The 12,933-nt window shown below is 40.8% G+C and overlaps 1 protein-coding gene across 2 annotated transcripts in view; it reads right to left on the bottom strand.

The window, feature by feature from the left end:
• DYNC1I1 (dynein cytoplasmic 1 intermediate chain 1) overlaps positions 1-12,933 on the bottom strand; it is a 299,869-nt gene that overhangs the window by 118,515 nt on the left and 168,421 nt on the right. For both annotated transcript variants that reach the window (XM_045565532.1, XM_045565533.1), the window contains one exon: positions 1,423-1,512. In XM_045565532.1, the coding sequence (XP_045421488.1) occupies positions 1,423-1,512 (90 nt within the window). The remainder of the gene's footprint in view (positions 1-1,422; positions 1,513-12,933) is intronic.

Here is a 12,933-nt window from a genome sequence, read left to right as displayed (position 1 = left end):
CAAGATTTGATCCAGGTAATCTGGCTCCAGAGTCTGTGCTTTTTTCTATCACTATCCTGCACTGGCTTTTAGATGCCTGAGATTGCATAAAACAAATTAAAACAAAGTTAAACACACACACACTTCAAATGATCCTCAATATGAAGCCATTCTTAATAATGTTTAAAAACTGTCTCATTTAATTCTATATGATATGGACATCACCTGTAGCAAGTATTCAAGCTACTCTCATTTTCTCATGAGAGTACAAGGTGTTGAAGAGAGTACATGGGATCAGCATGCACCAGTTCCCACCAAAGTCCCCAGTGCAGATTACGTGCCACCTACTGTGCCAGAGCCACAGCCATCTTTAAAATTTACAAATCACATGAGCTTCTAATTAGAATTAGATTGAGCTGTATGTGGGACACTCAGTAGGATATATGGAAGAACTTCTAAAATCTACACTCAGTTCTCAGGTCCCATTCTCTCTTTGTCAGTAGAAAGACAATTTCAAAATTCTTTTCTATTTCAATGGGCTGAGAATCTCAAAGTAATACGAAATTCGATTTGTAAGGAAATGTCACCTGCAGTATTCCTCCCCTCAACACACTTTTTTTTCTTTTTTTCCCTCTTATTATACTTCCTGTTCGTGAGACCCAGTGCTATCACATGAGGATGGCAGCGTGATGAAATGTATGGGCTTTGAATTCAACTCTAAATCTTGGCTCATGTAGTTACAAATTATATATCCTTGGGTAAGTTTTTAAACCTTTCTCTTCCTAGTTACCTATCCATAAAATAGAAATAATATTAGAATCTTCTTCAAAAGGATGTTGTGAGGAGTAGATAACATCTGCAGTGTTTAGGAGAGAGCCAAGTGCATGGTAAGCCCGTAATAAATGTTAGTCACTGTTACCGCTGGAACCTGTAAAGAGGTTGTTTCTCCCTGTACAGGTTGTGGAAGAAAACTTCTAACAGTACAGTTCATAGCAATGATCGCTGTCAATGTTTCTATGTAGATCACAAGAAAACACTTCAGAATTTATTGACAAAATAAATAACTATATGTAGTCCTTTCTTTCACTGTTATTACTGAAAATACATGGTGGAGTGAATGAGATAACATGACAATTGGTAACAAGTATCTTCTTTTATCACTACTTAGTATTAAATAATAATTTTATTAGAGTTGTGGCCAGAATTGTTACTGAAATTGCAGATGGTTTGCATTTTACTTGATTCTATCAGTTAAGAAATAAATGATTCTTGCTTTAGAGATCACAGTTTATGTTGCTAAATCTTAATGTATTGAATAATCATACAAAAATCTTCCATATAGGGGATGTAAATTTAAGTTTTTACTTACCTCTATAGTCCCTTACATTGGTAAAAGCAACCAAAACAATAAAATAATTACTCAGTTCATCTCCCATATCATACCTTCCTTCACCTCCTGTTTCTTGTCTTGGTTTTCCAGTTCTGAATCATGGCCACCTTTGGGTTCCACCATTTCCTCATCATCCTCATCCTCTAGAAAAAAGAAAGAGAAAAATGCAATATTTTTTTCATTCAAATCAAAGTCTTTGGTTGATGGTGGGAGGTAGGGGTAAAGGGTAAAGTTCTAATCATTTAGGGCAACTTCTAAGTAAATCAGTCCACAATGAATGCTCAAGATAAATGTTCATGAATATATGAATAAATTTTCTCCAAAAGGGGCCTCTTTGAAAGTTTCCCTAAACTGCTGAGAAAACCGCCCCAAGTGGGCACCTGCTACATCCGTCTCCAGGCCCTTGTCACGTGGGATGTCTTGGAATTGCCTCCCTGACCTCTGAAGCTTCTTCAGAGATGGCCCAGGAACAGATCTTAAAATGTTTCCACCTGGAGCACATTTTCCATGGGGGACACCTGCTGTACAGATGACTCATTTCCAATTTAATTCTCACCAAATTAATTTGTTTTTGACCTACAGGAAAGGATTAAATACAGGTCTGACCCCAGGTCAAATGCCATTGGCAAGTAAACAACCAGGGGTATGGTCCCCAAAGTCAATGCCATTGGTCTGAGAGAAAGCAACCAACCCCAAATGGGATTTATACATTCAGAGCAGTCTCTGCATTAATGTGAATTTAATGAGCACTAACAAATGGACCCAGTCAGCTACCACTGCCAGATGTTATAATGCCCTTCCTGCCCTATGCAAATGTATGCTCATTTTCTCTCTTATCTCAACCTGGCTTTCTTAGACGCCCCTTCCATTATAGAGCGCTTGAAGTCATCAGCCACAACATAGCAGATTTAGGAGACAGTCAAGGTGTCACAAGAAAATCCAACTTATAGAAAATAAAATGATACAAAAAAATTGAAATTTATTTCCATGTTTTTGAATATAATATATTCACTGGAGGTTATTGATTTCATTGGTTCAAATGGCGTTTATCAAGGAAATGACTTCACTTCTCCTCCCACCCCATATATCATTCACTCAACAAATATTTACAGACCTTCTAAAAAATCTCAAGCTCTATGGATAGTTCCATTCCCATCAAAATAAATCCTGAGATTTAGCAACTCAAAATTTCAGCACCAACCACTTAGAAAATACATTATAAATGCATACTTAAATGCCCAAATATATTTTGTATAGCCTGAAAAGCAACCCCCAAACTTGTGACTATATTAAGCAAGTGATTTGTACAAAGGATATTAATTAAAAATATGGATGTGTAAAATATAGCATTGCAATTTAGATACTAAAATTTTAAAAAGTGAATTTTTGTAGACATAGAGTACTCTATATGTATGCATGTAGACTGTGGAACCAACCTAATTACCACACTATACACATATCAGAAAGATTATAAAACACTTTTAAGGAGAATTACTATTTATTATTAACACATAACTGAGGTACATTTATGAGATTAAAAGTTGCACTTAAAATTTCGAAAAGAACACTGTTACACAGATTTTTATTTTTTTATTTTTTTTATTTTTTTATTTTTTTTTTTTGAGACAGAGTCTCACTTTGTTGCCCAGGCTAGAGTGAGTGCCGTGGTATCAGCCTAGCTCACAGCAACCTCAGACTCCTGGGCTTAAGCGATCCTACTGCCTCAGCCTCCCGAGTAGCTGGGACTACAGGCATGAGCCACCATGCCCGGCTAATTTTTTTGTATATATATTTTTAGTTGGCCAGATAATTTCTTTCTATTTTTGGTAGAGACGGGGTCTCACTCTTGCTCAGGCTGGTCTCGAACTCCTGACCTCGAGCGATCCACCCGCCTCAGCCTCCCAGAGCTAGGATTACAGGCGTGAGCCACCGCGCCCGGCCTTACACAGATTTTTAAACAAATAATCTTTAAAATATTAAGTTATAAATAGCACATCTAAGTCCTTACCCATATGTAAAGATATTACTGCTATATATCCTCCAAAAATTATGCTTAAAGAGTCCTGAATGAAATATCCACCTTGGCTGGGTGTGTTGGCTCATGCCTGTAATCCTGGCACTTTGGGAGGCTGAGATGGGAGGATTGCTTGAGGCCAGAGTTCGAGACCAACCTGAACAACATAGTGAGACCTTGTCTCTACAAAAAATAGAAAAATAAGCTGGGCACGGAGGTGCATGTCTATAGTCCTAGCTACCTGGGAGACTAAGGCAGGAAGAGGATCACTTGAGCCCAGGTGTTTGAGGTTGCAGTGAGCTATGATGATGCAACTGCACTTTAGCCTAGTCAACAGAGTGAGGCCCTATCTCAAAAACAAAAACAAAACAAAAAAACCCTGCACCTTAACATGATGTATATTCCCAATCCAAGGATCTAACACAAAGCCCAGTGAGGAATGAACTGGAGGGAAGTTTCTTCTTTGGTAAATCTTGGATGGAGACGCAATTTTCAAAAGGCCTCTCAGCTGCTGGAAAGTGTCTCCATTTCTGAACCTTCTAGAGACATTTCTCTAAATCTAATAGATTCAGCAGCCATGCCTTGACACTTACTAAGTGCAGGGAAAATACACCAAACACAAAGTTGATGAGGCCAGTGTTATGGGTTGAACTGTGTCCTCAAAACTCGTACATTGAAGTCTTAACGCCCAGGATCTCACAATGTGACCTTATTTGAAAGTAGGGTCATTGCAGATGTAATTAGTTAAAAGGAGGTTACACTGAAGTAGGGTGGGCACCTAATCCAATAGGACTGGTGTCTTTATAAAAAGGGGAAACTTGGACACAGACACACACATCTAAGGAGAACACCACGTGAAGATGAAGGCAAAGATCAGGGTGATTCCTTCTACAAGCCAAGGAGCGCAAAGATTGCTAGCAAACCACCAGAAGCTAGGGGGCAGCACAGAACAGATTCTTCTTCACAGCTGTCAGAAGGAACAAAGCCTGCGGGCATCTTGATCTCAGACTTCCAGCCTCCAGAACTGTGAGGCATTAAATTTGTTGTTTAAAACACCAGTTTGTCGTACTTTGTTACAGCAGCTCTAGGAAACTAATGAAGCTAGTAAAGTGCATTTCCTTCTAGGATCTTACAATTTAGTAGCAAGGATATGGGAGATATGCAGTAATAGCTAAGGTAGTGATGAGTGCTTTGCTTGTATACTCTAATTTGTCAGAACTTAGTACCATTAGCCCAGTTTTATAGATGAGGAGACAGTAATTTCCCCCAAAGAAACTCCCAACCATATCAAGCTTCAAGTTCTGTCTGGTTCTGTCTGCTTTTGGGTCTTGGATCTTTAACTACTATTCAAACTGTCTCCTGAACCACAGCAGGACATGAAATACAAATGCCACAGAGAAAGGACTGACTAAAGTACAAGCAGGTACAATGCTCAGTTGCCGTGTAAGGAGGGGCTCTGTGGGGGTGCTTTGAAGTGGCATCTCAACATGGATCACTCTTCCACTTTCAGGAGGTAAGCAAATGTAAGTTCAGCCAAGCAACAGGTAGGTTTTACATCCTTGAGAGATGTACATAATAGATTATTTTATCTATCAAGAATATATATGCCACATCCAAATTCTGTTCTTATTTTCATTCTGGAATCCACTGCTCCGAAACCTGGCCAGGAATACTTAACACGAAGCATTAATTCCTCCAGCCAGAAAGATTCACAATCGGATGTGAGCAGCATTTCAAGGGAAGTCATTGATCTGGCTTCCAGACTGTAGTCTACCACTTGCTGGCCCCTTGATTTTATCCAATTCATAGAAACTTTCTGAGCCACTGGTGCCTCATCTGCTGAATTGGGATAATAATCCTTCCATAAAACACATTGTTGTAAGGATAACTAAATGAAGTAATTGATGCAAAATTGCTTTTTAAACCATCAAAATAGTTGGGAATATACTTAGGCAGAAATCTTCAGACAAATGTTGCCATAGCTTGTAACAAATGCTCACTGAGCACTTACTAGGTGCCAGGCACTGGGCAAACAGCAGGGAACAAGACAGACAAGAATCTCTGTGCTCATGGGGCTTCCATTCCAGTTAGGTAAGATAAACCACAAACAAATAAATAGACAAAATATATGCTGTGTCAGACAAGAGCTATGGGGGAAATATAAAGTAGGCAAGGGGGATTAGGCATTTTGGCCAAGGGAGGGAGAGTCTTGACTTAAAATGCAGTGGCCAGAAAAGGCCACACTGAGGTGACAGTTGAGCAAAAACTTAAAGGAGTTAAGAGAGTGAGTTGTGTGAAGAGCTTGGGGAAATAGACTCATAATGAATTGATTATTTCTTCTTATTCTCTGGACCCAAGGGGTGTAACGGGTCAAGGTCTGAATTCATTCATTATCAGGTCTATTGACTATAGATAACAATTGTGCTTTCATTAAAGCCATCTTGTTTGTGCATTCACAGTTTCTAGTTCTCAAAACTGAAGGCGGTGTTACCAAATGACTGAATTAGTCAGCTTTAAATAGTATCAAGTTCTCATCTTTCACAGATATACGGGGTTTTATTTTAAACGTTAATTCTTGGAAGAGTCAAAAAAGAAACATCATGACCAAAAATGCCACCACGAGCTTATTGAAAAAATATTATTCGGTGAAGGATTTGGCTATAAAAAGGGCTAGGTTTGAGATTCAATGTGTTAGTTTATGTGTAGAAGTGTGTTGGGAAATAGTGGGTTATCTCATTCCTTAAATGGAAAATCCTTCCCCAGAGAATATGTTTTCGATCAGTTTAAAAAGAAAAACATAACAAATGTGTATTGTGTTTATAATATGTTCAAAGTCCCATAATGAGATACTGTGAATAACAAAGAAATTTAAAATAGTACCCTGTCCTTTCAAAGTGGTTACAAACCAGTTGTAGGTATTGATTTTTAGAGGTCACAGAATTCTTTGTTTATCAGCCTTTTAAGACATAAAGTAAGTGTTTCAGTGGATTTGTTAAGGAAATAAAACACAAGAGACTGGTTTGTTTCTTTGCATACTGATATGTTTGCCTTGCTCGGCAAAGAGAGTATATTTTTCTTTAAGACTCTGGTTTCCTTTCTGGTGCAATTGGAATTACTTCTGTTGAAACCATTTTCAAAACAGTTAAATAACTTTAAAGAAAAGGATTTATGTAGACCTGCTACAGACTACTGATATATGAGTTGTGCCACTAGTTCATACCCGGTTACATTTCCTCTGAGATTGGAGGAAAAAAAATTACCACCCATGTATGGTTTCCTGTATTCAGGTCCACACAAGAAATTAAACTAGTGGCAGAAGTTAATTACCTGTCAGTCCAAGGGGCTAACTTCAGAAAAAATGGCATCTTTGAGACACACTATTTTACTTAGCACCCATATTCTGCCGTCCCCAGTGGCCACATTCATTCCTCCTGGTTGGAAAATCCTGGGTAGCCACTCTACTCCTTCCTTAAGATTTTCTAAAGGTCTAAGATTCAATGAATAATTGCATGTTATGCAGCGATCACATATAAAACACTTCACACCAGGCTTGACCCTCTGCATGTGCTCTAGAAGAGTTAGCTTCCTCTACTAGTCCATGGTTCAGAATGAAGCTGATGTAGCCAGTTTTAATATGCCACAGCATTCTGATTGTTGACTCGCTCTGATGGCCTTACAGATTTGAAAGGGAATGCAGGGGAACATTTGTCATTGTTTGGCAATATCAAAACCCCTTTTTGTCTGTGGCATATTGTCCTTTGCCATAATTCTGTACTGGTGATGTGCTGGACCCGACTTTCTTCTCCTGAAGTTCAAGGGGAGACATTTCCCTGCTGTCCATCTCCTGGTGGCCAGGGCACAGGCAGGACCTCAGTAGTCAGAATGGTTGCTTCTAACTGGGGCTTTGTCTTTGGATCCTTGGAGGCAAAGCTGAGTGGACAATTAGGATCATTTTGGGCAAAATGCAGTAGTGGCAGTCATGCCCAACACCCTGGCCAGACTGTTGCAGAAGTCCAGTGCCCGGGTTCCCTGGGTCCCCATCTTTTTTCAAGCCCATTCCTCTGCCTCCTGTTGATTCTGTGAGTACCAGATTTCCTTCCACTAAATCCCACTAGAGGTGGTGTCAGCACCAGATTTCCTTCCAAGAAGTCCCCCTGGAGCTGCTTGCAACCAGAACCCTGAGCGACACAAGGCCGCCCTCTGTGAAAAGAGGGGCTTGTGTTTTACGAGGCCACTGGGTTCTCGCTTTTCCCAACCCTCTCAGGGCTTGCAAAATCTCAGGATAAGAGGGGCTGAGCTCCCGCCAGAGCCCTTGCTGCTCCACTCCTGACTTTTCATTAGAGGGCTGCAGCTCCTTCATCTGCCACCTTGGGAGACCGCCAGGTCTGGGTCAGGTGGAGAATGGAGGCAGAGAGCAGAAAGGGCCATTTCACTGCAGCCTTCTTGACTCCAAAGGCCATCCTGCTGCTGCCAAAAGGGGGAGGCACGAAGCAATTACCACTGGATTTTGAATTAATTGAACAGGCCAACAACTGCAAGATAGATACACAATTACTTCATATGCCGCTAAGATGATGACTGCTAAGTAAACTACAACACGTCATCAATTCTAATGTGAAAAATTATGAATGTTAGAAATGATAAAATAAGTTGTGGCTTACAAAATGAATAGGAACTAGCTTCCAAGATGTATAAAAGGTCACAAGGACACAGAGGCAATTCTAAGTCAAGCTTACTACTGCACTACCATCAGTGTGCAGACTTGAAGAGATATGAAGACATGGGTTTTTTATTTTGTTTTTGTTTTCTTGGATGTGTTCTTCTCCACTTAAGAACAGGTGCCCTAACCACTTTTATACAATTCCATATATGGATATTTCATATCATTTTTTTTTTTTTGAGACAGAGTCTCACTGTTGCCCGGGCTAAAGTACTGTGGCATCAGCCTAGCTCACTGCAACCTCAAACTCCTGGGCTCAAGAGATCCTCCTGCTTCAGCCTCCTGAGTAGCGGGGACTACAGGCGTGCACCACCACACCTGGCTGATTTTTTTCTATGTTTAGTAGAGATGAGGTCTTGCTCTGACTCAGGCTGGTCTCGAACTCCCGACCTCAAGTGATCCTCTAGCCTCAGTCTCCCAGTGCTAGGATTACAGGCATGAGCCACTGCACCCAGCCATAAATGGATATTTCAGACAGTGATTCTTTTTGTAACATATTTTAAGATTTTTGATAGAAAAAAATAATTTTTCAAATTCTAGTTTAGATTTAAAAACATTATTTGAAGACACTCATTGCAGTTCTGTCTTTGGTCTCGTCTTTTCTCATGTCATATGCTCACTCCGGCTTGTATTTACACCTGTATCTTCCACTATCACCCACAAACTGAGGTCTTTAGCCAAGATATCCCTCCTGGGCTCTAGACTCTACCGGGCATTCCAACCTCAATGTCTCACAGGCAGCTCACACTTCACATGTTTAAAGCAGAGCTCCTACTTTCTGCTGAGGTCTCCTTGGACTGCGTTCTCCACCCTGCCTAACGGTGCCACCACTCACACAGGATCGCAGCTGGATACCTGAGTACCACCTTCAACTCCTCCTTTCCATCAGGGCCTCATAACAGGGGGTCTCTGAGTCCTGTCAATTCCACCTTGAAAATCTGTCTTGAAGCCACCTCTGTCTTTACTGCCCTTTATGATGCAGCACCAGCAACTTTAACCCTTCCTCCAAAGCAGGCTTGTTAATCCTCTCTGCCATTCCACCACCCATCTCGTATATATCTCCATGATAATTTATCTCAGACCGCTCGCGTCTGTCTCTACATCCAGACTAAAAGTCCTTCAATGAGATATTCTTGTGAGTATCATCAATGTCAAGCACGGAGACCAATATCAACATGGGAGTTGTTCTGGAAGTTAGAAATGTACCATACCACGTAGGGCCTTGAATGGCAGAACAAGAAGTTTGGACTTCTTCTGAGACAGCAGTACCCCACTTTTAATAAACAGAAATCATATTCAGTACATAAATACTATTTGAAATGTCAAAAGAAATCCAAGGCACTGGTGAGGCTAAATATGGCATTTGAAACCACATTTCTTTCTTTCCCAGCCAGCCCGTTGTGCAGATTCTGATATATCTCTCCTGGGGTAGCCTGACCCTCAGTGAAAATTATTGCTGCCAACCAGCTCTGCAGAGAAACTAGAGGTTTTTAAAAACACAAGAGACAAGTTCTGATTTTGTTTAAGAACATGGAGGCTGGAGGGGAGTGGGTGAGACTGGAGGTAGGGACAGTTAGAAGGGGCTACTGACAATAGTCTGAGCAACAGATGATGGGAACCTGGGCTCGGTTGGTTTAGCTGCCAGGGGGCGTGGTGAATTAGACTGTGAATTTAGACATGTATGTGTACAGCAGACAGCGAGGGCTCTCGTACAGAACTCACTCAAGTCACCCTATCCTTGGACCAGCTTTGTGTACAGCTTGCCAGCTTTGCCGGGAGTCCAGAGAGAGCCACCCACGGCAGCCAAAATAAAGTATAACATGCACCACTGAATGCTTACACAAACCAAGGTGAGCGCCTCTGTGCTTTAAAAATATGCAGGAAAGACATATTTTGTGGGATTTTCAGTAAGCACTTTGTTAAATATACTACATGCTAATATTTAAAAAACCTTCACTTTCTGGTCTAGAAAAATCTGGCCAGAGTAAAGAAAACATACATTTCTCATCGTACAGAGCGCTCCTGTTAACACTCTAGGCCACATCAGTTCTCTCCTAAGGCTCTAACATGACAGTACTTGGAAAGTTTACTTCCTGATGGAATGTCACCCAAGACATTGCAAATGGGAGGAAATGAAAGAAAATATTCGAAATGAGAGAGGAAGCCAGAGAATAACACTTTTTAAGCAGCTGTTTCTGAAACTTGTAACTGCCCTGACATATATGTGTGTAGTAAATAAGTACTGAATTAAGTTGATGTGGATCGGTCAGTTTGCAAGGAAGGACAGAGACAAGGAAGAGAACAATGCTCTTTTCAGAGACATTCAAGCAAGTGACTGTGGGTACCTTCAGCATTTGATGTTTGGGGATAGGAAGGCTTGATGGGTCTATTTCTACAAATTTTCCTCAAAAACCTTTAAGGGCTCCCTATTTCCTAGATTAGCTCAGTATTGAAGGCCTACTACCATCTAACCCCAATGTAATTCTCCAGGATTGCTCAGAGGAGAGCAGCCCTCAATCGTGCATGAAATAGGCCAAGTTTGTTGTTAGAACCCATCCCCCCATCTTCCCTATCTTTAGTCTTTTCAGGCCCCTGTTACCCAAGATTTCTCAGAAAGTCATGAATCCTTCAGCCACAGAATAGAACAGTTGGATGAACTAATTCACACTGATCAAATAGATAATGGTAACCCAAATAAATTAGTCTATAATGACAAACTGCAGTTTTTATGGGACTCAGGAAGATGAGACATTTTGAAAGAGCAGAGCCAGTCCTCAAGTCAGTCCTCTCTTCTGCATTCTTGTAAGCAGGACCGTCCCATCGCACAACTCCAGAAAGCAGCACCGCCATTGTGCTCGATGTGGATGGAGCCTCCTTGAGTTGAAAGGACACAGTCTCCCCGGCTATCCTTGGCAGCCTTATTTGTTTAGCTGTCTACACACACACACAGGGCAGAAAATTCAACACACTTGAAAACGCAATTCTTGACTGCTTAGAAAACGAGGAGGGACTCTTCTTCTTTTTCAGACTTAAATCCCTTTTGCAGCCTACTTCTGCTTTGGGACACTTCCGTACTCTACTATTTACTTTCTCTGCTATGTCTTCCAAATGTGCAAGTCTACAGTTCCTCTTGGTGGGAAACTTGCTTGTGAAAAGCAAAGCTAGAGTCACGGAGGTGGAGAAGTCTCATGGATATTTAACTTTCAGCAGTGACTGTAGATATTTCCCAGAGGAAGGTAGACCTGAAGGTCTCTAGATACTAACGTGGTTATTGCGTTATGTTAATTAGTGAAAAACAGAGTAAAATCAATAGAAGCCATTTAGAAACATCATTTTCCTTGTAAAGAAATTGCTCCTAAGAAGAAAGTCGTATCTTCCACCCCTAAGAATTGTCAGTTGTGACTGTTAATGTCAGGGCAGTTGTCACATCAGTCACTGCACACATAGGTCATCCCACTATTACATGTTCACTCGCCTTCCTTTTATTAACAGGATCAAATCTTGTTAATTTAACTTCTTTGTACACTTTTCTCTTGCGCACCCCCCTTTATCTTTTCAATTTTCCACTTCCTTCCCTTTGGTTAGGGCCACCATGGCCTTTTATGCAGCATCTAGCCGGCGTTCCTACCTCCAGCCTCTCTCTATGCCTACTCTTGCTACAAACAACACCGTCAGCTCAATCCTTTTAAAACAGAACTTGTTCATGTCAATTTCCTAGTGGAAACCTTTGATGGTTTCTAAAACATGCAAAGTAAAAGCTGAGTCCCTTGGCCTAGTATTCAAGTTTTCTAAGGTCTGTCCTCAACATGTGCTTCCTGTATAAATTTTCCCCACTGTGTTCACCCGCTCCCAGCAGACACATCCATACACACACGCATACTCCAGTCCGCCGGCACTCATACTGTGTCTGCTGCACAGATTTCCAGATTCCATCTGTCTTTTGGTTCATGCTTCCCCCTCAGCTAGATTCTCTCCCTCCTGACCTTTTATACAATGTGAGTACCTACTATGTGCTGGGCACTATTCTAGGGGCTGGAGATACAGCAGTGAACAAAACAGGCAAAAATTCCTGCCCTCATGGACCTGGCATTCTATCAGGGAGATCAATAATGAACCAGATAGGCAGGTAAAGACAGCTGCAGGTGCCAAAGACAAAAACAAAGCGGGGAATAAAGTGGGAAATGGTGGGTGTCATAATTTTACACAGGCAGCAAGGGAAGTCCTTACTAAAAGAGTGCATTTGGAAAAAACTCAAGGAAGTAAGGGATCAAGTCTTGGGGACACCTGGGGGAGAGAGAGCTAGGCAAAGGAAACAAACACACACGGTTAGGAGCGTGCCCGGAGTGTTCAAGGCCTCCAGTACTTGCTAATCTTCCTCATATGTAAAATCCAACTACACTTAAAATCTGGTTCCAATGACCCCTCCACTTCTCCAGATCTTTTCTGCTCTACCTTGTTGGAAGGGATTTCTTTTTCATTTAAACCCTCACAGCACTTTAGTTATGTGTCTGTTACAATTTTTTTCATCTAATTAAAGAATTATTATGTTTAAGAGGTGACATTTATCATTCTCTACTTTATCTACTATATATTAATTGTAAGTAGAATACACCTCTGTATATTTGTACGTTTTCTTCTCCACCAGATTCTAAATTCTTCAAAGTGGAATCCCTTAATTATTCATATCTGTATGCCCCAGTGTGGGTATTTAATAAATATTTTTGACTGTTTTAAATTTTAATCTCTCATTTCTCTAGTAGTTCTACAAAGGCCATTTTCTCAGTATTTCCTCCTGTGTTTCAGTTGGATCACAAACTCCCTCACTCTACT

The sequence above is a fragment of the Lemur catta genome, chromosome 11 (genome assembly GCF_020740605.2).
Source record: "Lemur catta isolate mLemCat1 chromosome 11, mLemCat1.pri, whole genome shotgun sequence".
Taxonomy (NCBI): Eukaryota; Metazoa; Chordata; class Mammalia; order Primates; family Lemuridae; genus Lemur; species Lemur catta.
The sequence above is the reverse complement of the archived record's forward strand: the minus strand, read 5'-3'. Positions and strand labels throughout refer to the sequence as shown.